Source organism: Herpailurus yagouaroundi, unplaced genomic scaffold (genome assembly GCF_014898765.1).
Source record: "Herpailurus yagouaroundi ecotype Mexico unplaced genomic scaffold, PumYag 159, whole genome shotgun sequence".
Classification (NCBI taxonomy): Eukaryota; Metazoa; Chordata; class Mammalia; order Carnivora; family Felidae; genus Herpailurus; species Herpailurus yagouaroundi.
The window spans coordinates 54,817,721-54,845,611 of NW_024412400.1; the positions used below are offsets into that span (position 1 = coordinate 54,817,721).

The 27,891-nt window shown below is 40.2% G+C and overlaps 1 protein-coding gene and 1 long non-coding RNA gene across 12 annotated transcripts in view; one reads left to right on the forward strand and one right to left on the reverse strand.

Moving 5' to 3' along the window:
- The window catches only part of KPNA4 (karyopherin subunit alpha 4), a 68,636-nt gene extending 66,239 nt beyond the window's left edge, over positions 1 to 2,397 (reverse strand). The window contains exons 1-2 of one of the 3 annotated variants that reach the window (XM_040480635.1): positions 2,162 to 2,397; positions 1,459 to 1,596 (exon numbers count right to left, since the gene is read on the reverse strand). In XM_040480635.1, the coding sequence (XP_040336569.1) occupies positions 1,459 to 1,542 (84 nt within the window). In that variant the 5' untranslated portion in view covers positions 1,543 to 1,596; positions 2,162 to 2,397. Of the gene's footprint in view, positions 1 to 1,458; positions 1,597 to 2,161 lie in introns of those variants that run through there. The other 2 variants (XM_040480636.1, XM_040480637.1) reach the window with 2 other exon arrangements.
- A 352-nt stretch (positions 2,398 to 2,749) lies between these two features.
- The window catches only part of LOC121033928 (uncharacterized), a 72,529-nt gene continuing 47,387 nt past the window's right edge, over positions 2,750 to 27,891 (forward strand). For all 9 annotated transcript variants that reach the window (XR_005792199.1, XR_005792200.1, XR_005792202.1 and 6 more), the window contains exons 1-2: positions 2,750 to 3,225; positions 6,744 to 6,889. This is a non-coding gene — a long non-coding RNA (uncharacterized LOC121033928). The remainder of the gene's footprint in view (positions 3,226 to 6,743; positions 6,890 to 27,891) is intronic.

Below are 27,891 nucleotides of genomic sequence, written 5' to 3' on the forward strand. Positions count from 1 at the left end.
GTATATAACCAAAAGAAATGAAAACACAGTTCCTCACAAAATGTGTAAGTAAATGTTCATAGCAGCGTTATGAATAATAGCTACAAAGTGGAAACAATGCAAATGGCCATCCACTGATGAATGGATAAACAAAATGTGATATATCCATAGTTTGGAATATTATTTAGCAATTATTCAGCCACTAAAAGGAAGGAAGCACTGTTACATTTTCGTTACATGTGTGAACTTTGAAAGCATTATGCTACCTAAAAGCAGCCACTCACAAAAGATCACATACTGTATAACTCCATTTACAGGAAATGTCCAAAATAGACAAATCTAGAGACACAGAGAGTAACTGGGAAATAGAGATTGCTCATGAGTTAGAATTTCTTTTTGTAGCGATAAAAATGTTCTAAGATTGATTGTGCTAATGGTTGCACAATTATGTGAAAACACCAAAAACCACTTTAAATAAGTGAATGGTGTGGTATATGAATTACATTTCAATGAGGTTGTTTAAAAAAAAATTGCCAGAAATGTAGAGGGGAAAGGATTAGAACCTGTCAAGCATCTAATTGCTATTTTTTTGGATTCTGTCACTAGTGGTATTTATACTTTTAAATTCTGTAATTTTTTTTCGTTCTAAATACTGGTATTAGTAAAAAAAATTTCCTTCACATGATTACACAACGAGGTAAACAATAAGAAAATCACAAACTGGACACTTAAAATGGTGATTACTATAGCATATGAATTACCTCAATAAAGATGTTAAAAATTTTCATTTAAAAAAAGGGATCACAGGATAATGTCTCACGTTAACCTTAAAACACTCACAGAATGAAGAGCCACAGTCACAGCTCCTCAAACTATGAAAACGACTAAAAACAGCACCAACTACTTTAGAGACTGAATGGCTTTGTGAAAAGCCCAGAAAATAGTTACTATCTCAGTCAAGCAAATGCTCACAGTTCAGAAACAGGTGATGGGAATTTGAAGATCTCAGTATAAAAAAGTACTGAGGAACAACATAAAAAATACTTCACTTTCTTTTCAAAGCTAAATTCCTGATTCAGACGCAGGATTGAACTATTTAAAAAAAAAAAACCCACCTCGATTTACTTAGACTCTTAAAACTAAAGCGAAGTCTTCTATCGAAAATCTGTGTTGTGTGTGTATGATTTCACCCTCACACTTCATGTAGCCTAACAACCTCAGGAGCAGCTGTATCGAAGATAATGAAGGGTGGGTTTTTTTTTTCGCCCTTTTAAAATAATAAAACGTTATGGTGCCATTCCATAACCCACCCCATCCCCCCACTACCACCACCAGCAGGTGGAGGGAAAGGATACTGTAGACTAGAGGATGACAGCTTTGTATAACCCTGTGGACTTTATATATAAGAATGCAGCTGGTGGTCTCTCAGGAGGGGATAAAGAGATTTGTGAGCAAGCTGAAATAAGGGGTATTCTTTGCCTGGAAGAGGGCACACCGTGAGCCACATCTTGAATCAGCTATATCCAGAGTAAAACACAGGCCGCTGGAAGGCACTGTTAGCATCACCAGGATGGCCTCTCACGCCGGGGGTGTTTTTTTCAACGGAGAAGTTGACTCCTGTAGTTTGGATATTGGGGGGAGGCAGGGGTAAAGCGGGAGTCGGGAAGACCAGAAAAAATGCCTTTAAGTGGAGACGCGGACCCCGCAGGGGAAGTTCCGAGCCCCACTCGGTCGCCACACACTTGTCCCCCCACCTCCCACCGCCCTCCTTTTCGCGGCGCTAGACGTCGGGGCCCGGGGGAGAGCCGGGATCTCCGCCGCTGCCGGGGCTGGGGCCGCAGCCCGGCCGAAGCGGCGCGGCACACGCACGCCTCCTCCGCACTCGCCGCGCCCGGCCTCCCTGCCGCGCGGCCCAGCCCCTCGCACCCGCGTCGGGCCGGCTCCCCCCGGCAGGCCTAGGCCGCGCCGGCCGTACCCCAGCACCTCGCTCCCCGGCGGAGGTGGACCAGGCCCGACACAAACTTCCCGGCGCGTTCACAGAGGCGTCACGGACGGGCCGGCCCCCAGCGCCATTCCCCCGCGGCCCGGCGGCGGCACCCGCCCCTACTCCCCACACTGGGAGTCCCGGCGGAGATCGGCCCGAGGCCCAAAGCCCCCACCCCTCCGGCGCCCCCGAGTTTACCTCCAAGTCGCGGCCTTTGTTCTTGAAATTCTTGAGCCGTTGGTTGTCCAGTTTCTCGTTGTCCGCCATGGCCGGGCCGGTGACTCCTTCCCCCGCCCGGGCCCCGCGGGATCCGCCCCAACCACCACGCCGCACCGACACTCCCAGGAACCGGGCCGCCGCCTGAGCTGCAATGCTCGCCGGGCCGCCGCTTCCTTCCTCCTCTCACCTGCCTCCGCCTTGGCCTTCTCCTCCTCTCCCCGCCCGCCCCCCCCCCCGCCCTAACCCCAGCGCGACGGCAGCTCCAGAGAAGACAACTGCGGGGCCGGGCGGCGGCAACGGCGGCGGAATGTGCTGCCGGCTGAGAGGGGGAGGCAGCCTCGATCTGAGGGCCCCGGAGTCGCGGCCACGCCCATCACCGCCAGCCCAGCTCGCCGATTGGTCAGCCAGGCTCCCGTGCGCTCGACCAATCAAAAAGGACGATGGAGAGCGGGGGCGGAAGAGAAAACGGAAAGGGGAAGAGAGCGGCGCCGGGAGGGAGGGCCGGAGGACTGGAAGGCTGGGAGGGGCGCGGCGGGGGCAGGGCGGGGAGGGACCACGTGCCTCCGGAGCAACCCGGAGGAAGCGAAAGAGAATTGGACGACTTGAAGGGAGGCGGGGAAGGGGAGGCCGGGGTAGGAGTTGGTTTGCTCTTGTCGGGGCTGCCCCAGACCTCTGTGTTCCAGGATTGCAGCAGAGTTAAGTACATACTTCTTTATCGGGTGCGCCCTCGCTTCTAGGGCATTCCTTTCGCGCTCTATTGGCTTTACAGGAAGTGGGAGCTGCGCCTCGGCTCAGTTCGCCGGGACACGCCTTCCCGTCCTCCCAGCCCCCAGCCGGCCCCAAACCAAACTCCATTCCCTGGTTGGGGGGTTCCCGCTGTGTGAGGGCTGGGCCTCGGGGTTTGGACCGGCAGGGGTTTGTACCGGCAGGGGTGACGTGCGTTCGGGAGTCGCAGCGGAAAGCGAGAAAGGCAGTGGGTGGAAAAGGGAAAGGATGCATTTGACAAATCTGATTCATCTCTTCAGACCAAGTCCCCGCAACAGGTAGGAACTTGGAAGCGCAGATGATACGGTGATGGTACCGCCTCTTAGGTATTTCGTTTTAGAAAGTTTAAGAAGCTACTTGGCCACAAAGTACTAACTTCTGGAAGACGGGGATTGTGGCACCTGACATAATATAGTGTTGTAACTGTTGAGAAATGAAATGAATTCCCAAAGAAATACATTTCTATCAGGAATGTTATTACTATAGGCAGAAATAACACAAACTACAAAGGAACGTATTCAAATGCTTAAGAAGATGGGAGAAGGAAATGGTTTAAAAATACGTTTACCAACGAATAGCGCCTCAAATGTGCAGGGAAACGAAGTAGGCAGCAGCAAGCAACTCAGGTCGGAAGGAAAGGGGGCGGTGTAGGAGTTTTGGGCGCGTTTAAATTTGGCAAGGTATGGGGATTTCTTTCGAGAACTTTTACTCCTCGCCCGCCTCCTTCCCTCCTACTTCTTTACTAATGTACATATATATATGTATATGTATATATATGAGTAGAACAACGTACTGAGAGATAAAACCTTTATTTTTTTTTTTAATTTTTTTTTTCAACGTTTATTTATTTTTGGGACAGAGAGAGACAGAGCATGAACGGGGGAGGGGCAGAGAGAGAGGGAGACACAGAATCGGAAACAGGCTCCAGGCTCCGAGCCATCAGCCCAGAGCCCGACGCGGGGCTCGAACTCCCGGACCGCGAGATCGTGACCTGGCTGAAGTCGGACGCTTAACCGACTGCGCCACCCAGGCGCCCCGAGATAAAACCTTTAAAATGAGAATAATACTTGCAAAGTTCTCAGTACTTTGTATACTTTCAACCGCCTAGGCAAACAGAAGCTGTACCTGGAAATAATTCACCCTGAAGGTTAACTTGAATGTAAGTTCATTGCCGATCTTAAAATATAAATGAAGTTCATAGATCCTTATTCACCAAAGAATAATTTAATTGAAGTAACATTGCACACTGGAGCACTGGTGTTTTCAAAATAAGGTTAGTTGAAAAGCTGGAATATATGTGTGTGTCACCATTATGGATTTTTGTCATGAGCAGGATTCTAGAAAACCTGCTGGTGAATTCCCACGCTATGAATAGAAGTTATCTTGTCAATATGCATGTATAGATGAATATTTTGTACTTCTTGGAATAAATTCCATGATAGCTTTCAAGATAAAGTTTATGAAATCGTCTATCATTCTATGTCTTTATTTCTCGCAGCTACAACTGATTGTCTCCGGTAGTTAAACAACTTCGCAAAACTCTTTGCAGAATACTCCTAAGAGAAGGGTGTGACCACAGTTACCCACTGTAAAAGAGGCAGTACAAATAGGGAATAACCACAAAGTGATTTAGTTTCTATTATTATTATTTAATGTCTTTCGGAGGTCTTTGGCATGTCTCCGAAGTCAAGGAACGAATGTGTTTTGTTCTCTATCATGTATTCAGAAACTAGTAGTGCTTGGCACATAGTATGCCCTCAGTGACTTTGACAAATAGAGGACTTGAATCTAAGTTTCTTTGAATGTATATTCCATAAGTTAAAAAACAAGCTAACACTTCTTGATTAAGAAATGGATTGAGGGTCGTCTGGGTGGCTCTGTTGGTTAAGTGCTCAATTTGATCTCAGGTCATGATCTCCTGGTTCTTTGAGCCCTGCATCAGGCTCTGCACTATCAGTATCTCTCTCTCTCTCTCTCTCTCTCTCTCTCTCTCTCTCTCTCTCTGCCCCTCCCCCACTCACTCTATTTCAAAATAAATAAAGAAACTTGAAAAAAAAAAAAAGAATGTGGATTGAGAGGTGCCTGGATGGCTAAGTTGGTTAAGCATCCCACTCTTGATTTTGCTTCAGGTCATGATCTCACAGTTTGTGAGATTGAGCCCTGTGTCAGGCTGAGAGCACCTAGCTGGCTTGCGATTCTCTCTCTCTCTCTCCATCCCCCACTGGCCCGTGCCCTCTCTCTCTTTTTCTCTCTCTCAAATAAATGAAATATTTTTTTAAAAAAGAATGTGGATTGAGTTGTTATTGCTTTTAATTTATACTGGGTCCTTCCTAAGAATTCTTAATTTGGTATCTGCTTCTTCCAGGGATAAAGCTTAGGGAGTAGATCAGACATAGGTTTCAGAACAGACCCCCCAACATGTTTAAAAATAGTTGTGACACACTTTGGTAAGAGGAACAATTATCCTTAATTATAATGCTTAGGTAGTCTGTTTGATGGCCTAAATTTTTCATTTGAAATTATAACTACCTGTTCTGTACTTCCAGCCCTTCCTAAATAGAATACACACAATTCATCAGACGGGTAAAGAAGTTCCTCCAAGAGTTGGTAATAGTTCTTAAATGCAGATTGGCAACCTAATTGGCAAGATATGGTAGCTCTAACTGTAGTTAGGAGATTTCAGAAATTTAATTTGCTGAATTAAGGAAGTATATGCAGCCATTAATACAATTTCAACAGACTGTTTCACAAATGTTTTTGTGTATATGAAATATAGTCATAATCAAACTACAAAACTTATATATAATATATAACACCTGTTTTTAAATAGGATATTTAATGTCTGCTAACTTCATATCTTGACTTGTTACTACTTTAGTGTAAAAAAGTCTAAAATATTATAGAGCATGAATGTATCATGAAATTCTCCTTAGTCACTTTCAGAATAAAAAACTTTCTTTGTTCTGCAGCAGAGATTTGTGAAAGGATTTGTGAAGCTTTACACAAGTTTTAGTTGATCAAATGTAATTTTAAAAAGAATTATAGGGGCGCCTGGGTGGCGCAGTCGGTTAAGCATCTGACTTCAGCCAGGTCACGATCTCGCGGTCCGGGAGTTCGAGCCCCGCGTCAGGCTCTGGGCTGATGGCTCAGAGCCTGGAGCCTGTTTCCGATTCTGTGTCTCCCTCTCTCTCTGCCCCTCCCCCGTTCATGCTCTGTTTCTCTCTGTCCCAAAAATAAATAAAAAACGTTGAAAAAAAAAAAAAGAATTATAATTGATAATTCTTTCATTTAAGAAGTTTGGAGTATTCTCATGATACATACATTAAATTGAAGTTAGCAGAGTGTTTCTTTATAATATGGATCTTATGGTTTCTGTTTGTGGAATTATATACTGGGTTATGTACTGGGTACATACAATTATGTACTGGGTAGTATTTGCTGAAACAGGAAGCAATTATATATATTGCTAAATTTTTTTAATCAGGTTTTTTTTAGATTTGAGAGAGTGTGTGAGCTGGGGAGAGAGGGAGCGAGAGAGAAAGAGAGAGGGAGAGAGAGAAAGAATCTTAAGAAGGCTCCATGCTCAGCACAGAGTGCAACACAGGGCTCCATCCCACAACCCTGGGATCTTGATCTGAGCCAAAATCAAGAGTCTCACACTCAACTGACTGAGCCACCCAGATGCCCCTGTTGCTAAATCTTAACTAAAATGTAATTTGTGTTTTTTATAGTTAGACTCGTTCTTTTTTTGAAAGACAAACACTGGACCTTTGGTAATATACCTTAATTTTCTTAGGAAAACATAGTTCATCAAGAATTGGGAGACTTCATTCATTCCTCTTTATTGCCAAGACTTTTCTGACTTACAACTTAAGGAGCTTAGGAAAAAACAAGCAAATAAGCAAAAAACTACCTCTTTACTTGGACTGAAGTTCCTGAATGGTAAGAGATGATGAATTAAAAAGCTAGCTGTTGGTGTTAATTTGATTGAGAGAAATGAACCACATAGTTTTTCTTTAACTTAGTTTTTAAGTTTATTTTTTACTAATTAATTGGAGGAAACTTATAATTAATATGTGTATAAGTCATTGATGACTAGTGGATATCTATTTGTATTGCTACTAAGCAAACATGGTTAGATTACCTAAAGCTTTTTTATTTGGGCCTAAAATATGTTTTTAATTTTTAAAAAATAACTACTACAGCCATTTAAGAAGCCAAATAGTCAGGAAGATTGATCATGTGATATAGAAGTGTTTCTCAAACAGAGTTTTTGGAACTCCCCAAACTTAGTAAATGTTTGTTTAAAAAAAGTTTCTTGGTCTAACAATTTTAGGAACTTAGAGAGTGGGTGGCAGTGGGAACTTTAAGACATTAGTGTTAAGCAGAACACTGTTTGGAAACTTGAAATCAGTGAGCCTAGAATGATCATTATCACTCAATTTAAAAATTTTGTGTTAATAGCATCAACTAAGTATAATAACTTACAAATTGGTAGTGTTTCAGAAGTTTGCTTGAAGATTAGTTCTTTGAAATATGTCCATAGAACATAGTCACAATTAGTGGGTAGGTGTCCAGGTTAGTCCACAAAGGCTTTTTTTTTTTTTTTTAAGTTTATTTATTTATCTAGAGAGGCAGAGAAGGGCAGAAGGAGGAAAAGGAGGAGGAGGAGGAGGAGAGAGAATCCCAAGCAGGCTCTGCACTGTCAGCAGAGCCCAGTGTGGGGCTCGAGTTCATGACTGTGAGATCATGACCTGAGCTGAAATCAAGAGTCTGACACCCAACCGACTGGGCCACCCAGGAGCCCCCACAAAGGCCTATTTATTTAATCTATAAAGTACTTATGTGAACATCACAGAACCTAATCACATTATGTGGCAATATTCCTATGAGGAAAATATTTGGATTTACAATTTTGATCCAGAAGAGCACATCTTTTTGTCTTTGCCTTTGTGCACAAGGAACTGTGTTAGGTAATGAAGTTACAGGGATTACAGTGTTCCTTACACTAGAATTCCATGCATCAGACATTCTCCAAGTTCATACCTTACCTGATATTATGGGAGCCTGGCCTAGCTCTCACCAGACTCCCCTGGCTTCCAGTAGCCCACATTGGTAAAGAGGAAGGTTAGGATTCTAGGGACTGATAAATAAGGAACTGGGGGTGGATGAGGTGCCCAACCTCTTGCCCCAACACTTCTCACTTTAGGTAAACTCCCTACCCCTATTTTTTTTTCACTTTTTAATTTCTAAATAATTACAGATTCACAGGAGTTAAAAAAAATGTACAAGGAGGTCCTATATACCCTTCACTCAGCCCCCCGTCTATTGGTAGCATCTTGTATAACTATTATACACTATCAAAACTAGGAGATCGATATTAATACAATACACAGAGCTTATTCAGACAGGAGGAAAGACATTAGAATATAAAGAATGTATGAAAGTGTCAAGGGCTGCCCATGTACTGGAACCTCTTATAACGCTATGCTTTATAAGAAAGAATGTTGTAATGACAGTAATAATTATATTGAATACTTAGCAAACTCTAGGCCTAGGTGTTTTATGTACATGTAATATTTTATTATTATCATTGTTTTTATTTGCATTTCTAGTCTTACAAACAGGTAATTATTGAGCAATTATGTGGCAGGTAGTCTTCTAAGCAATTGATACATATTAACTCATTAAACCCTCACAACAACCCTGTAAGGCAAGTATAGCATAACTCACTTTACAGATAAGAAAATTGAAGCACAGAGAGGATTAGTAATTTGTCCAAGAACACTCTGTAAGGAGAAAAGCTGGCATTTAAACTGGGCCTGATGCCAGAGCCAGCATTCCTGATTACCATGTAGGCACATAAACTTCATAGTGTTCATAGTAACCTTTCAAGGTAGGCATTATTCTTTCCATTTTTAAAATAAGGAACCTGAAGTTCCGAGAGATTGGGCAACTCGCTCAAAACCCTACCCAGCTGACGAGTGCTGGAGCCGCAGTTTGATTCCACGTCTGACTAGCTGTAAAACCCCCACTGTTTCTGGTTGACCATTACTGGACTGCATGATTGTGTCCTCCTAAAATTTATGTGTTGAATCCTCATCCCCAGTGTGATGATGTTTGGAGGTGGGGCCTTTGGGAAGTAATTAGGTCATGAGAATGGAACCCTCAATGGGATTAGTACTCTTAGAAAAGAGGCTCCTGAGAGATCCATCATCCCTTCTGCCAAGTGAGATTAGTGAGAAGGTGGGGTCTATGAAGAAATGTGTTCTCACCAGACACCAGATTGGCCACTGCCTTGATCTTGGACTTTCCAGCCTGCAGAACTGTGAGAAATAAATTTCTGGGGGCACCTGGCTGGCTCAGTTGGAAGAATATGGGACTCTTGATCCTCAGGGTTGTGAGTTCCAGCCCTGCTTTGGGTGTAGAGATTACTTAAATAGGAAGGAAAGAAGGAAGGAAGGGAGGAAGGGAGGAAAGAAGGAAAAAAAGAAAGAAGAAATTTCTGTTTTTTAGAAGCACTGCTCTGTGGTATTTTGTTATAGCAGCCTGAACAGACAAAACCACCATGCTGCCTCCCTGGCCTATAATACAGCTCTCTCCTGGAGCTCTGTGATCTTATGGTTTATATTAAGAAATATATATTTGGTCCTCCTCCCTGGTTCCTGGCAAGTAACTCCTAAAACCTTTGTAATTTCTTAAGTGATAAGAGTTATAGGGGCATCTCTCTTTCTCAGCTTCTGAAATAGCTCCAGAATGAAATGGATGTCTTTTGTTATTCATAACAAGCCCCTTTCAACCACATCTGAATTTATATTAATACAATGACTTTTGGAAAGTCCCTAAGGATACTGGGGGCTGGTTGCCAGGGGAACCAACTGTGTGATTAGAGGGTTGGAACTTTCAGTCCCACCCCACTCTGACCTCTGGTGAGGGGAGAGGAACTACAGGTTGACTCAATGGCCAATGATTTAATCAAACATGCATTCTTAATGAAGCCTGCATAAAAACCCAAAAAGGATGGATTTGGAGAGCTTCCAGGTTGGTAGACATGTGGAGGTGCTGAGTGGGTGTCAAGCCAGAGAGATCATGGAAGCTCTGTGCCCCTTTCCCCATACTTTGCCCTATGTATGCATCTCTTCCATCTGGCTGTTCCCAAGTTATATCCTCTTATAATAAACTGGTAGTCTAGTAGGTAAACTGTTTTCCTCAGGTCTATGAGCTGCTCTAGCAAATTCCCCAAATCCCAGGAGGGGGTTATATGAATCTCTGACATATAGCTGGTCGGTCAAATGTACAGGTGACAACTTGAACTTGTGATTGGTGTCTTAAGTTGCTTAGTGTCTGCAGTGCTTAGTCTTGTGGGGCTGAGCTCTTAACCTGTGGGGTCTAAACTATTTCCAGGTAGTATAAGAACTGAGTTAAATTGTTCTCACTCAGCTGGTGTCACACAATTGTTTGGTATAGGAAAAAAACTACCACACATTGGTAATCAGAAATGAGAATAGGACTGTGAATAGACAGAAAACAGAACAGTATTTTTTTCCTAAACAGACTCTAAAGACATCTAGTTCTGAAATGCCTGAGGCCATGGTTCTCAAACTATAGAGTGCTTTAGAACCAGCAAGAAGACTGAAAACCCAGATTGGTGGATTCCATCCCTAGTTTCTAACTCAGTAGGTCTAGGATAGCATGTGAAGATTTGAATTTTTAACAAGTGCACACTCAATGCTGATGGCACTCTTTCCTGGAACATAATTTGAGAACTACTAGATCCAGACTTATATCTCATGTATGAAGTGGTTTCAGTCTAAGGTAAGGACAGAATTAAAATAAGGATAAACAGCCTTCACAGTAACAGATGTGATGTGTTATACAATATTTCAAAGCATTGCACATGTGAAATAATGGTCATATAGCTCTCACTAAAAAAATGTACAAAATAATGTTTCAAGGAAAGAAATTTACAGGCTAGTAATAGCCAATTCCATTTTACTTTTTAAAAATGTTTTCTTTATTTTAGAGAGAGAGAGAGACAGAGCATGAGCAGGGGAGGGACAGAGAGAGGGGGGAATAGAAGATCTAAAGTGGGGTCCGTGCTGATAGCAAGAAGCCCCATGCAGAGCTTCAACCCACAAACTGAGATCATATCCCAAGCCAAAGTCAGATGCTCAACTGACTGAGCCACCCAGGTGCCTCCCATTTCACTTTGAAAAATATATATGTTTGTTTATTTTGAGAGAGAGAGAGAGAGAGAGCGAGCAGGGGAGGGGCAGAGAGAGAGGGAGACAGAGAATCCCAAGTGAGATTAGTGCTGATAGCTCGGAGCCTGATATGGGGCTCAATCTCATAAACTGTGAGATCATGACCTGAGCCAAGATTGAGAGTCAGTATCCCCATTTCACTTTTTATCTTATTTTATTTTTTTATTATTAAAAAAAAAAATGTTGGAGAGAGTGCGAGCAGGGGAGGGGCAGAGACAGGGGGACAGAGGATCTAAAGTGGTCTCCTCGCTGACAGCAGTGAGCCCAATGCGGGGCTTGAACTCATGAACTTTGAGACCATGATCAGAGCTGAACAGACACTTAACTGACTGAGCCACCCAGACGCCCCTCCATTTCACTTTTTAAATAGATTTATGTAATATTTTCCCAGGTCCCTTTGTGCCTCTAGTTTTTCTCCTGAGTTTTCTCAAATGCCATTTTCTTTTTTACAAATACTTATTTATGAGAGGGGGTGGTAAGGGCAGAGAGAAGGAAAGGGAGAATCCCAAACACGTGGGGTTCAATCCCATGAATGGTGAGATCATGACCTGAGCCAAAAATCAAGAGTCAGCTACTTAACCAACTGAGCCACCTGGGTACCTCTCAAATGCCATTTTCTTGATGGCATTCTTCAAAAAGACTGACTCCATTGAGCCTGTGACATCTAGTCTGAGTTCCTTGTTTTTAGCTTAAACTTTATATCCTCTGCCAGTGCCTTCCCTAGTTCCTTGAAGGCTCAGGCCTGTCTTCAGTTCTTGAGTGAATTCCAAGAGGCAGAATGTGTCTCCTAACGGTTCTTCCTCTGCTCAATTCCAGCCCATTTGCCAGACGTTCTGGTTTACGTCTACAAAACTCTGCCTCAGGGCCATGCCCTCACAGTTACAGTCAGGAGTGCAGTCTCCTGCCACATCCGGGTTGATCTCCTGGAACCATCTCTGATACCAACAAAGAAGTTCAGTATTCTCCATGTTTAGGCACCCTATTCAGAGTGGATTCTTTCAAAACAACAAAAAAAGAAAAACCTAATGGTGCTAATGTACAAGTAGTTTCTGAAGCTGAAAATATTGGTGTTTTTTTTAATTGCTAAAAAAATTTTTTTTAGCAAGAGAGAGAGCATGTGCATGTGAGAGTGGGGGAGAGGGGCAGAAGGAGAGAGAAAGAATCCCAAGCAGTTTCTGTGTTCAGCACAGAGTCCAATGCGGGACTCAATCCCATGACCCTGGGATCATGACCTGAGCCGAAATCAAGAGTCGGACACTCAACCGAGTGACCAGGCGCACTTGAAAATATTAAGTGTTTTTGATATTTTATTATTTTCTCCTGGGTTCCATGTTCAAACAGTGGTAACTTGTATTAAATAAATATAATATCTTTATGGTGTCTCTCTCATTTGCCTCCTTTCCATTCTTTGCTCATCCTCTGTCTTGTTCAAGACCGGTAAGAATTGTTTTGTGTTCATGATGTCTCAGAGTTAGAAGAGAACACAAATATTATCTTGTCCAACCACCTATTTTGTCCTTGAATTCTTGCTTCAACAGTTTCATCATGTGCAACACATTTATCAATGGGGAACTCAATATTTCTTGAATCATAGCCCATTCAGTCTTCATAGGATATCATTACAAAGTTCTTTATGTCAAACACATGTGTATATAATATCACTTAAAAGAAAGTCATTGTAATATTTAAGGTAGAAGCAGTTAAGTATACAGAAAACAAAGGAAAAGTGCATTAAATAGAGCTATTTTTTGCATTTGTGAAAATGATAGATTTCTATCAACTGTAATAGCTTATACCTGTATTATGGGTCCTGTTTTGAATTTTGAGAATAGTAGTGCTAGGCAGCCTGATGAAAATTCTCAAGAATATGAGTGATTTTTAGTAGTTTCAATAGAGACAGAACTGATACCCTAAAACAGATGACCACCATGGATAATTACACATAAGGAGGACTCTCATGTATATATTAGTGGTTTTTATCCATTACTGAGCATAGATTATATGTGACGTATAGTACCATATATACACATATAATTCAGGAAGATGAATTAAAAAATAAGATTGAAGACTTTGAAGTACAGAAATTAGTCTTGAAATTCACAACTCATAGGATTTATCAGCTTTCTACTTAACAGTTCTGTCATTATCTTATACAACACCCTGAAGTCTTGGAGAACTCAAATAGCTTCAACACATTCTCCAGATGCCTATGAAGTCAAAGGTCTGTAGCTCCTGGTGTGTAATTTAGACTTTGACCTCTGATTACCGTATGATGGACTGCAGAAAAATATTTAACAACAAATCTTTTAATGTTTTTCTCACCCTTTCCCTATTTGGTTGAATCCTGGAAACCTTTGTCCTCTCACCTATATGTACTTATCCCAGCATCATCAGAGGCCCTGTTAAAAGTTTTTGTCTTTAGTGAAAATCAGAGTCTGGTAAGATTAAACCATCTTATTTAGAGCCCATTAGGTATTAGAATGTCTTGTTCTCTTGTATTTTGGCTTTAACTCTAAGATCTGCCTAATCAAACCTTGATATTCTACATGGCAGAACATAAGCTGCCACGCTGATCCCAAATTAGATCTCTTGGTTTTTAGTTCTACTTATAAATAGAAGCATCAGAGGAAGCATTTAACTTGTGGACATATGAAGTCAACTAATAACTAGTAATATTATTTGGTTAATTCAAGGAGATCACAGAACCATTTAGAGCTGTAGAAAAATATCCATACATGGGTGGCCCAGGAGAGCTATTTAATTCCTAGAAATCAGAAATTTCTGTTATATTTTTATTCCCATTTTTTTCTTATACTTCTACTTCACACATGAAAAAAGGAAAGAAATTACCTATCATTTACCACTTATCTGTCCTGATAGTCATTATCATAGAACCTCATTAAAAGTAATTAAAACGTGCCACAGAATTCTCTTTGGAGGGCTGCACATCTCTGTTGAATATCTGCTAGTCCTCTGGAAGGCACTCTTGTGGCATGCGAAGTGATCCAAGAGGTACACCGGCACATTGTTAATCTCAGCACCCTTAATGTGTTAGCTCTTTTTAGGAATAATTTAAACACACCTTGGATTGCCCTTATCACAAAGTGCTGCTCTTATTACAATACCCAAAATAACAACAGGAGGGGGGTGGGGCAGAGATAGACAATGTGTATATCTCTAACCACCTATCCATATATTACCACTACTGCAGTGTATGTCTTAGTGTATATCATATAGTGTAATGGATAGAACAGTGTAGCATATATCTAAGTGGAAAGCATAGCATATAGCCAGGGTCAGCTTCAAGGGCACACCGCTTATAGAGTCTCACAGGGCCCTGCACTTAGAAGGGCCCCATACCTGGTTGAATGCTCAGCTGTCACCATCTTGAAATTTTTTATTTTTTTAACAAGAGGCTCTACATTTTCATTTTGCTCTGGGCCTTGCAAATTATGTAGTGTGCCATGGATAATGAAGTGTATATTCTTCTAAATACCTACCTACCCACAATTCATTTTAGCATGTATTCCTTCAATCTAAAAAATAAAAAGATCTATAAAATATTTCTATTTCAAATGTAAATAAGTAATGTAAATATACATAGGAAAATACATACTAGTTTTGTTTTTCATTTAATATATTATGGATGTACTGAAGAATACTGTTTTGTATTATCAATCATAATTTATTTAACTTCCTACTGATGGACACATATATCTCCTGTTCTTTGCAACGACAGAGTGAACATCCTTGAGTATACATCTTTGCTCACTTGCCCACTATTTACCTAGGATAGACTTCTAAAAGTAGAACTGCTGAGTCAAAGGGTAAGGGCTTTTTTTCCTTTTGAGGAGAGAGTGGGAGAAGGGCAGAGAGAGAGGGAGACAGAGAATACCAAGCAAGCTCTAGGCTCTGAGCTGTCAGCACAGAGCCCGATGTGGGGCTCGAACTCACAAACCTGAGATCATGACCTGAGCCCAAGTTGAACACTTAACCATCTGAGTGGCGCCCCACCCCACCCCCACCGCCAAGGGGTAGGAACATTTAAAATGTGATACATACTACCTGGTTGTTCCTCAAAAGATTGCACTAGTTTATATCAATCTAAATCCCACCCACAGATTATAAGCAGATGCTCATGATTGCCCCACATGCTAGCATAATAATTTAGATTCACCTCTGCCAATCTGATAGTGCTGGTATTTCTAATGGCATTAACCTGAATGATTAGCTCACTAGGATTTCATTGATTCTGCTAATATGGAATGGAAGTTTATCTATCAAAGTGAGTACCTTTAGGTAGGGAGAGATTTTGTAGAGGTCTCCTAGCCAAATATTTGAGGCACTCTAAGCTCCCACCTTTTCTTTCAAAATAAGGATTTTGTGTTCCGAGTGTAACATTGAAGGATGTTGTAAGTGCTCAAATAAACCCTTAGGACGTTGACCTTGCTATCGTTCTGCTCTTAATCTCCCCAACTTTTAAAACCCTTTTTGTTTATTTTATTTTATTTTATTTTATTTTATTTTATTTTATTTTATTTTATTTTACTTTATTTTATTTTATTTTATTTTATTATTTTTTAAGCATCTTTTTTTAAATTTTTTTAATTCTTTTTCAATATATGAAATTTATTGTCAAATTGGTTTCCATACAACACCCAGTGCTCATCCCAAAAGGTGCCCTCCTCTATCCCATCACCCACCCTCCCCTCCCTCCCACCCCCCATCAACCCTCAGTTTGTTCTCAGTTTTTAAGAGTCTCTTATGCTTTGGCTCTCTCCCACTCTAACCTCTTTTTTTTTTTTTTCTTCCCCTCCCCCATGGGTTTCTGTTAAGTTTCTCAGAATCCACCTAAGAGTGAAAACATATGGTATCTGTCTTTCTCTGTATGGCTTATTTCACTTAGCATCACTCTCTCCAGTTCCATCCACGTTGCTACAAAGGGCCATATTTCATTCTTTCTCATTGCCACATAGTACTCCATTGTGTATATAAACCACAATTTCTTTATCCATTCCTCAGTTGATGGACAATTAGGCTCTTTCCATAATTTGGCTATTGTTGAGAGTGCTGCTATAAACATTGGGGTACAAGTGCCCCTATGCATCAGCACTCCTGTATCCCTTGGGTAAATTCCTAGCAGTGCTATTGCTGGGTCATATGGTAGGCCTATTTTTAATTTTTTGAGGAACCTCCACACTGTTTTCCAGAGTGGCTGCACCAATTTGCATTCCCACCAACAGTGCAAGAGGGTTCCTGTTTCTCCACATCCTCTCCAGCATCTATAGTCTCCTGACTTGTTCATCTTGGCCACTCTGATTGGCATGATGTGATATCCGAGTGTGGTTTTGATATGTATTTCCCTGATGGGGAGGGACGTTGAGCATCTTTTCATGTGCCTGTTGGCCATCCGGATGTCTTCTTTAGAGAAGTGTCTATTTGTGTTTTCTGCCCATTTCTTCACTGGATTATTTGTTTTTTGGGTGCGGAGTTTGGTGAGCTCTTTATAGATTTTGGATACTAGCCCTTTGTCTGATATGTCATTTGCAAATATCTTTTCCCATTCCGTTGGTTGCCTTTTAGTTTTGTTGGTTGTTTCCTTTGCTGTGCAGAAGCTTTTTATCTTCATGAGGTCCCAGTAGTTCATTTTTGCTTTTAATTCCCTTGCCTTTGGGGATGTGTCAAGTAAGAAATTGCTACGACTGAGGTCAGAGAGGTCTTTTCCTGCTTTCTCCTCTAGGGTTTTGATGGTTTCCTGTCTCACATTCAGGTCCTTTATCCATTTTGAGTTTATTTTTGTGAATGGTGTGAGAAAGTGGTCTAATTTCAATCTTCTGCATGTTGCTGTCCAGTTCTCCCAGCACCATTTGTTAAAGAGACTGTCCTGTTTCCATTGGATGTTCTTACCTGCTTTGTCAAAGAGTAGTTGGCCGTATGTTTGTGGGTCTAGTTCTGGGGTTTCTATTCTATTCCATTGGTCTATGTGTCTGTTTTTGTGCCAATACCATGCTGTCTTGATGATGACAGCTTTGTAGTAGAGGCTAAAGTCTGGGATTGTGATGCCTCCTGCTTTGGTCTTCTTCAAAATTACTTTGGCTATTCGGGGCCTTTTGTGGTTCCATATGAATTTTAGGATTGCTTGTTCTAGTTTCGAGAAGAATGCTGGTGCAATTTTGATTGGGATTGCATTGAATGTGTTAGATAGCTTTGGGTAGTATTGACATTTTGACAATATTTATTCTTCCAATCCATGAGCATGGAATGTTTTTCCATTTCTTTATGTCTTCTTCAATTTCCTTCATTAGCTTTCTATAGTTTTCAGCATACAGATCTTTTACATCTTTGGTTAGATTTATCCCTAGGTATTTTATGCTTCTTGGTGCAATTGTGAATGGGATCAGTTTCTTTATTTGTCTTTCTGTTGCTTCATTATTAGTGTATAAGAATGCAACTGATTTCTGTACATTGATTTTGTATCCTGCAACTTTGCTGAATCCATGTATCAGTTCTAGCAGACTTTTGGTGGAGTCTGTCAGATTTTCCATGTATAATATCATGTCATCTGCAAAAAGTGAAAGCTTGACTTCATCTTTGCCAATTTTGATGCCTTTGATTTCCTTTTGTTGTCTGATTGCTGATGCTAGAACTTCCAACACTATGTTAAACAACAGTGGTGAGAGTGGACATCCCTGTCGTGTTCCTGATCTCAGGGAAAAAGCTCTCAGTTTTTCCCCGTTGAGGATGATGTTAGCTGTGGGCTTTTCATAAATGGCTTTTATGATGTTTAAGTATGTTCCTTCTATCCCAACTTTCTGAAGGGTTTTTATTAAGAAAGGGTGCTGGATTTTGTCAAAGGCCTTTTCTGCATCGATTGACAGGATCATATGGTTCTTATCTTTTCTTTTCTTAATGTGATGTATCACATTGATTGATTTGCAAATGTTGAACCAGCCCTGCATCCCAGGAATGAATCCCACTTGATCATGGTGAATAATTCTTTTTATATGCTGTTGAATTCGATTTGCTAGTATCTTATTGAGAATTTTTGCATCCATATTCATCAGGGATATTGGCCTGTAGTTCTCTTTTTTTACTGGGTCTCTGTCTGGTTTAGGAATCAAAGTAATACTGGCTTCATAGAATGAGTCTGGAAGTTTTCCTTCCCTTTCTATTTTTTGGAATAGCTTGAGAAGGATAGGTATTATCTCTGCTTTAAACGTCTGGTAGAACTCCCCTGGAAAGCCATCTGGTCCTGGACTCTTATTTGTTGGGAGATTTTTGATAACTTTGATATTTGATATTTGATAACTTTGATATATTTTTGATAACTTTGATAACGTTTATTTATTTTTGAGACAGAGAGAGAGACAGAATATGAACGGGGGAGGGTCAGAGAGAGGGAGACACAGAATCTGAAACAGGCTCCAGGCCCTGAGCTGTCAGCACAGAGCCTGACATGGGGCTCGAACTCACAGACCACGAGATCATGACCTGAGCCGAAGTCAGCCTCTTAACCGACAACCACCCAGGCGCCCCCCCCCTTTTTTATTTTAAAATAATTTCAGACTTTCACTAAAGTTGTAAGAGACTAGTACACAGAATTTTCATATACCTTCCCCCAGATTCCCCAAATGTTTGCATTTTACCACATTCGCTTTAACATCCTTGCTCTTTCTCTGAACTCTGAAAATAAGTTATATGCATGATGCCTCTTTACCCCAAATGTTTTGGGTTCATTCTCTTATAGAATCACAGTGTATTTATCTAAGTCAGGAAAATTGATATAAAATTATTTTTACACATTTTTAAAATTTCATTAATTTTCCCAATAATTTTCTTTATAGAAAATGAAGAAAAAAATTTCCAGTTCAGGATTCAAACTAGGGTTACACATTATATTTAGTTGTTGTAAGTTCCCCCCAACCACACACACTTTTTTTGTTGGTCATATTTTCCTAGATATATTCTAAGCTGATAAAAAAAAAAAAAAAAAAAAACAAAAAACAAAAAACAAAAAACCTTTTGGCAACCTGAATTTCAAAAACCTGGTTGGTTACCTTTTTTTTGGTATTTTTTTTTTTTTTAAAGCAAAGTTGCTTAAAAAGGAAAAAAATAAGATCCAACAGGTTAAAGAAGTGACACACTGACTATAAATAATAGAAATTTGAAGCAGTAAATCATAAGCTGTAAAAAATAAAAATATCAAAACCCTTTTAATAATGCTCTGGACTTTTAAGAAAAGTCTTCTCAGGGCCTTTCTAAAAAGATTGCCACATTTGCTAATGGTACCATGTATTAAGAAGTCCTATTTGATTATAAACAAATAAAGTGACCCCTTAGTTCCTAGAGAGTCAAAGGAGGGAAAAAAATGAAGTAGATATAATGAGAAATGAGTAAATTCTGGAGGCAGGAATTGCATTCCTAGTAGGAGAACCCTAAGCAGTTTTGTTTTCTCTTGATAGTTTTTATTAAAACCAAAATAGTGTGAGGTATGTTAACCAGGTAAACCAAAGCTTTAACTATGGTTATCACATGAGTCGATACCCTGAGGCACTCAGGATTTTTGATAGTTGCCATCAATTGACCTGAGAGCTTCTACAACTTAAAGTAAGTTCATAAAGAAGGTGCAGATGGGTGTTTTACTTATTAAACCAACTTTCAAAAAGTCATCACAGCCTGTCAAATCGTGTTTTAACTACTTTGAATGAAACCTCATTAGGCTATTATTTTTCCCATTTTACCAATGAGGAAGAGGAGGCACAGAGAGGTAAGAGCAATTTGTCTAAGGTCACGCAGCTAGCGGGTGACTGGGAAGCTGAGAATCTCAAGGGAACACCTATAGGACCCAGGGTAGTTTAGACCCAAGAACTCTCAAGACTGACCCGTTTGTTTTACCTGGAGGCTAGGGTCTCATGCTGAGGATAAATGGCTGCAAGCACAGTCAAAATTCAGGTGGATGGAACAGTGAAGAAGCAAAGAGAAGATCCAGACTAATGTGGGAAAGGGAAACACTCAGAAAGCCTCGGAAAGCAAACTGCCCTATTTTTTATCAAAGTTATAAATGTCTATCTGAACCTGTCTTCCTGCTTAAGGTTCAGGAAAACGAAATTCACATAAAAATGAGCAATAAAAAAAATCACGATCTGATGCCAGATGAAGTTATAAGAAAAAAGAATAAGGAGTTAAATAACAGCCATATAGACAATAAAAGCATACCAGAAAGACAGGCCCAAAAAGCAGGTCCAAAGCACTGTTTTAGTTCAAAATGAAGTTAAACCACATGAAGAAAATTATATAAGAAATGAAAGAGCAAAATAAATGGGAATTCAAAAAGGAAATGACAAAACCTCAAGAAAGAATTCAAAATTAAAGTAGCAGAGCTGAAATTCCTACTCTGGAGCCTGGCTCCAGGGCTCCTGCACTTTAGACCCAGCACAGGGCTCCTGGGGCAGCTGCCTCCAGGTTTATTAATAAAGCTGCTAAATCTCTTTACTTTCAAAAGTCGCCTTAAAATATTTTTAAATAATAAATGTTGAGTAATTCTAGTAAAAATTATTATTTTAAATAAAATATGAACCTTTTGTTTTATCGTATCATGGGTGCATCACTAGAGAATGAGAATTTCAATCTTAGACTCTGTGGTTTCAATCCAAAGATTGTGGTGCCTTACTATACTAAATGCAATTTTGTGAAAAGTGAATACATTTTTTTTGGAAGCCAGAACCATAAAAGTGGCAGCAATGTCAGTTAATAAATGGCAGCAAATGTCACAATATATTATGGAGACATTATACTTATGTAAAAACTCACTCAAAATTTATTTGAGCAATCCTTTGTAATGCGTTATTATGAATTGGAATTTTACCATCATAAAGGTGTGAGGAATATGTTCAGGAAAAGGATGCTGTTAGCAGAACTGAATGGTAAACTTAGAACAATCATTCTCAGGGTGGGAGACCATGTGCAATTTTAAGAAATGAATTAAATATGACTATTGCTCTCCTAATACAACCCAAGAAAATTGAGCTTGATAAAATCTGTTCTGCTGGTGGATGAGTTGTTCAACCATGAGAAGGCACTATAATGGAATAGAATAAGTCTGACAGATAGAGATATAGACCCTGATGTGTGCGCATGTGTGTAAAGAGTACACTGGAGGTGTATACAGACTGAATATATTCAAATCACTGTGGTAGATTTTCCAAACTAAGAGTACCCCAGTAAAGCCCATCCTGCCCTAACTGAAAACCACAAATATGAAATACTAAGGTGAATTGGAGAGATATTTGGACTATGTGCAGAGGTTGTGTATTCTAGCATAGATAATCATGGAAATTTTTCCAACCTCTAAATTTGGTTACATAAAACATCAAGTTAAATGCATGTTGAAAAATCTTAAAAGGGATGGCTTTGTCAGCAAGTTGTTTTTAAGTTCTTCATAACTGGTTTCATTTCTTTGAGCCAACATAGAGCTGAAGGAAAAAAAAATGTTTTAACTGGATTTTGATGAACATAGAGGTCCTAGGACTTCTCGAAGACAATTTCAAATCCAGTCTTTGGATCTCCAAGTGGGCCTTCCTTACCAAGAAGGGAAATGAAGGCGAACTAGACCTTTTTTTGCCCACTGTTCATAATAAGTTAATTTACTAGTACAACTGAGCCACAGATGAGCACAGGTAACATTAACCACTTTATCTGGGGCTCATTTCCAGTGTGAATTTGGACCCTGGACTCCAGGTGACTTGTGCCTGTGTTGTTTCCTAGCACCTTAGTCTCAGAGCCTAACACAGCCAATTCTTTCTTTCTTGCCCAGTGACTGAATCCTTTCATGACTTGTCCAATTCTCTGCCCTTTTTCTAAAAAAAAAATTAAAAAAAAAAAAGCATTTTCACTGCTCATGGCACATTCATTGGAGCTTGGAGGTTAAGAGATGAGAATATTTAACTCAATTTGACTCAGTCCATTTTATTTTTTGTTAGCAGCTTTTAACATAAAGTTTGTTGCAGTATGATCAAAATATTTGATTAAAGTGAGACTTGAATTTTGAAGAGTCCAGTTTATTGTTGATACCATGACCCTGGGAATACGATAATTAATTTGTTCTTATTGGCTATATAGACATTCAGCTTTGTTTTTACATAATACAATAAAGAATTTTGGGGCTTCTGGGTGGCTTATTTGGTTGAGTGTCTGACTCTTGATTTCAGTTCAGGTCATGATCTCACAGTTCGTGGGATCAAGTCCCGCATCAGGATCTGAGCTGACAGTGGGGAGCCTGCTTGGGATTCTTTGTCTCCCTTTCTCTCTGCCCCTTCCCCATTCGCATGCGTGCATCCACTTTCTCTCTCAAAATAAATAGGTAATATCAAAAAAATACAATAGAGAATTTTATAGTAACAATATTAGTAAATTCTGTGGAACTTCGGGGAAAGCACCATTTCCAAAGCAGATACAAAAAACTACTTCTGTAGTTTAAAAAAATGTAGCTGTTTTTTTTTTTTAAGTTGTGGTTTGTGGTTATTGTAAGGTAATCAATAATGCATGTGGTAAAAATACTTAAAGAAAATCAAACAGTAGGGAGTTATCAAGCAAAAAAACAAATCTTTCTCCCAGATCTGCTCCCCAGTCTTCAAGGTTCCCTCTAAAAAAGACTGTAACAGTTTCTGAAGCTAAGATTGATGAGCAGGTAGTGCATTAATCCCTTTGCAACTCAATCTTAGTCTTTTAAAGACTTAAAAAACCAGGTTGGGCTATGAAACTGCACCGTTGGAAAAAGCCACACAGCATTGGTTTCCTGAGAGTCATCACTGGTGTTGCTTACACGCAAAGTGGATACGATCCACAGTTTACAAATGATCGCACAATAAAAATTAGAATGCCCTGTTGTGGATCATTGAATAGATACTGTTCAGGTTACAGTTTAACCATCCTAACCATACAGTTTAACCTACCTTTTCTTTGGTAAAGAAACCAAACTATGGAAATAAATGGTAATAAGTAAAACATGCATCAGAGATTTATAACAATTTCATTTTAACTTATGGTTTGGAATATTCCCCCTCCCTCAGTGTTACAGACTCTGAATGACTGTTTAAGGTAATTGTTACCAGGGGCACCTGGGTGGCTCAGTTGGTTGAGTGTCTGACTTCGGCTCAGGCCCTGATCTCATGGTTTGTGAGTTCAATCCCCGTGTTGGGCTCTGTGCTGACAGCTCAGAGCCTGGAGCCTGCTTCAGGTTCTGTGTCTCCATCTCTCTCTCTCTCTCTCTCTCTGCCCCTCCCCTGCTTGCACTCTGTCTCTTTCTCACTCTCTCTCAAAAATAAATAAACATTAAAGTAATTGTTACCTTGATAGTTTTCAAAGAGATAGATGTGCTAAAGATAAATCCATTTTTACAAGCCAAATTATAAATATTTATCTTTTCATTCACCACTTTTTCTTTTTTTTTAAAGTTTATTTATTTTTGAGAGAGAGCAAGTGAGGGAAGGGAAGAAAGAGAGGGAGACCGAGGATATGAAGTGGGTTCTGCGCTAGCAGCAGAGAGCCCCATATGGGGCTCAAACTCACAAACTGTGAGATCATGACCTGAGTTGAAGTCGGATGCTTAACCAACTGAGCCACCCAGGCGCCCCCATTCACCGCTCTTTGATATATATTTTTTTCACATAAGAAATTCCTTGTCTTTTCATGGTTAATACCTGCTTATCTTTGATATCTGAAAACTACATTTCTAAATTATGGTGAATATAGTCTCCCTTTACAGTTCACTGCATTAAGCTACAATCCTAGAGAGAATATAGAATAGATATTTTCTATAAAAAAGTTATTTATGTTCTAGATTATTTCTTTGGTTGTATTTTGATAGCCCAGAACCCAATATTTCATTAGTGTGATCTGAGTTATTTTCTTCCAATATATTTCTCTTAACACTTGTCCACACTGAATTCAGTTGTCATATTTCTGCATTTTTACAGCCATTATTGATCGTCACTACATTTTACAATCCACACAATAAACATTCATTTCTTTATCCAGTAAACATTCATTGAATATGCACTCTGGTTCAAAGTTGGATAAGACATAGTGCCATTTTTATTTTTTTTTCAACGTTTATTTATTTTTGGGACAGAGAGAGACAGAGCATGAACGGGGGAGGGGCAGAGAGAGAGGGAGACACAGAATCGGAAACAGGCTCCAGGCTCTGAGCCATCAGCCCAGAGCCTGACGCGGGGCTCGAACTCACAGACCGCGAGATGGTGACCTGGCTGAAGTCGGACGCTTAACCGACTGCGCCACCCAGGCGCCCCAGACATAGTGCCATTTTTAACTGTCTCACAGTGTTTGGCTTGAGAAGCCAACCAACATGGAACAGTAAAACACACTTGAACGAATCAATTTTAGAAAATGTTAATACAGAAGATACACTTACAATCAGGACACCATGGTGAAACATAATAATAATGTTGGCAGAATACACTTTACCCTTAGAGAAATAGTCACTTGCTATCCTCAGATAATTGGACAAGAGCTCAGAAATGTTATTCTGTTATATTCAGAATAGCAATGTTTGGTCATTCATGATTTTAATTTGTGTCATACAAACTCTGAAAGAATTGTTTCATCCTAGTTCAAAAAGTTTTACTTTCTGGTAGCTACTCCCAGTATGGGGAACTGGGGGTGCTTGGTTTGTTTAGTACTAACTTGCTAGAGTTGATTATGGAGAACATTGCCAAACTAAGACAGTGTCATTTGCACTTCCATTCAGGAATAAATTGTAGAAAAAGTCTAAGGTTCCTCTGTAATATCATGGTCTGCTTCTGTAGTAGATACACTCTATCTCCTAACTTTTAAGTCGTATATTGTATTGAAAAGCAAAAATCATGTGGTTCAATTGTTACCTAATCACTACAATCTTTTAAAATTATTATTACCACCACCACAGGCAATAGAAAGGAGCATCCTGCATCTTTCAACTGAAGCCTCTAGAATTTGTCCTCAAATCTATTCCCAGTTAGTTGTTCCTTTTATCAGTAAATGGTAGCTCTGTCCATCCAGTTGCTTGTGGTAGAAATGTGGTTGTCATGCTTGAAAATTCCATCTTTTTGTGAAGTGTACTTCACATCCAATCAGTGACTTTTCTACTTTCAAAATACTTGTTGAATTTGTCCACCTCTCTCCATCTCATTATCATTGCCCTAGTCCAAGCCACGAATGTATCTCTCTGGCTGATGGTGAAAACCTTCTCACTGGCCATTCCATGTCCATACTTGCGCCTTCTCCAATCCAATTCTCAACAGCTATGAGAGTGACAGTTTAAAGAGAGATCACGTTATGCCATTTGTCTTGGTCTGTTGTGGCTACTGTAACAAAATACCACAGACCAGTTAGCTTATAAACATCAGAAATTTATTGCTCACAGCTCTGGAGGCCTGGAAGTCCAAGATCAAGATGCTTCTGGTGAAAGACTTCTTCCAGTTCATAGCTGGCAACTTCTCACAATGCCCTTACATGTTTGAAGGGCTAGAGATCTCTTTGGAGTCTCTTTTCTACAGGCACTAATGCCATTCAGGAGGGGGGTTCATGATCTAATCACCCCCAAAGTCCCTACATCCTAATACCATCATCTTTGGGAGTTAGGATTCTATACATGAATTGGGGGGAGGGGTGACCATACCAGTCATTTCTCTGCTTAAAATCTTTAAGTGGTTTCTCATTGCCCTTAAGATAAAATTTAAAAATCCTTAACATGACCTCCCAGGTCCTACGTAATTGTTACTGTCATTCTGAGCTCTTGCTCACTCACTATGCCCCAGCCATATAGACCTCCTTTCTCCTTCCATATCCCTCAAACTCCTTCCCATCTCAGGGCCTTCTTATGTGTTGTTTCCTCTGTTGCCTTATCCTCATGGTGGAGAAACCCTCCTTCAGGTCTCAGCTTGAATGTCACTTTTCCTTGAATCCTGATCTGGCAGGCTAGATTGGGTTCCCCTGTTGTATTTTTCTCAAAGCACTCTATTCCTGTTCTTTATAACAGTCACCAGTAATAACTATATGGCTATTTGTGTAATTATTCATTCAGTGTCCATCTTTTCCACTATTATAAACTCCATGAGAGCAGAGACCTCACCTGTTTTTTGTCACATTTTATTCAAAGTACCTATAGCATTTCCTAGCATGATAACTGCTCAATAAATATTTTTTGGAAACAAATGAGGGTAGATAATCAAAACACAACAGAGTTTAATTTATGAGAGTTTTGTTTAAAGTGCATCTATAATCAACTGAATCAGTAAAGAAATTAATCAGTTATCTTTTCTGAGCTTTGATAGCCATATACTATGGCCTAGTCAGTTTTGTACAAGTCAAATACCCCTGTATTGTTGAGTTGAATACAGATTGTCTTTTTATCTTTCTGTCTCTTAAAAGGATTTTTTTTAATGTTTATTTATTTATTTATTTATTTTGAGAGAGAGAGACAGAGAGCGAGCAAAGGAGGGGCAGAGATACATGGAGACAGAATCTGAAGCAGGCTCCAGGCTCTGAGCTATCAGCACAGAGCCTGATGCGGGGCCCAAACTCACGAACCATGAGATCATGACCTGAGCCAAAGTCAGACGTTTAACCAACTGAGCCACCCAGGCATGCCCCTGTCCCTTTCAAAGCAGTCACAGAGTCTGTCTATCTTGTCTGGCCTTTTACTGGAAAGTTTTTTTGAATCTCTGAGAAACTTCACCATGCACCCACATCTCTCTTGCTGTGGTGCTGACCAGAATGTTTTCCTCCACTCTTGCTAACCTCTCGGGGCAACATTACCAGAACTTCCTGAGGGGAAGTACCTTGTCTTACTCTTAGATTCCACCAACACTGTTCTAGTTATTTTTTTTTAATATATTTTTATTTTTGAAAGAGAGAGATAGAGCACAAGCAGGGGAGGAGCAGAGAGAGAGGGAGACACAGAATCCAAAGCAGACTCCAGGCTCTGAGCTGTCAGCCCAAAGCCATTGTGGGGCTCAAAACCATGAGCTCTGAGATTATGACCTTAGCTGAAGTTGGACACGTAACTGACTGAGCCACCCAGGCGCCCCAAGACTGTTTTAGTTGTTGCTTCTGTGTCTTCGTTATCAGATGTAAGTCCACATACAGCTTGCCAATGACGTTGCTACTGTTGCTGCTTGTGATTTCCATTTACCAGTCTTTCTTTACTTGTTCCCAATGTCATGACATCTCTAGAAAATTATTTTCTTTGGAAGACTAGGAAATTCTTTTATTTTTCTTCTCTTCCAGATCATTTGAAACATATAACTAAAATGGTCCTTATAGTTCCTTTGGGCACCACTGTGGTACCTCTCCCTAGTTTTTATCCCTAAGCCAGTTCCCTATTACATAGGGCAGACTCTAAGGAGGCCCCATGATCTCTACCTCCTGGTATTCATGTCCTGTGAAATCCCCTTCCCTTGAGTGTGGGTGGATCTATGACTTGCTTCTAATGAGTAGAACACAGTAAAGGTGACAGGGTGTACTTGGTCACATGGATGTGATTACTTCATTTGTTTTTAAGTTTTTATTTTATTTGTTTTTGAAAGAGAGCATGTGCATGTGTTCACATGAGGGGCAGGGGAGGGGCACGTGCCCAGGGGAGGGGCAGAGAGAGAAGGAGAGAGAGAATCCCAAGCAGGCTCC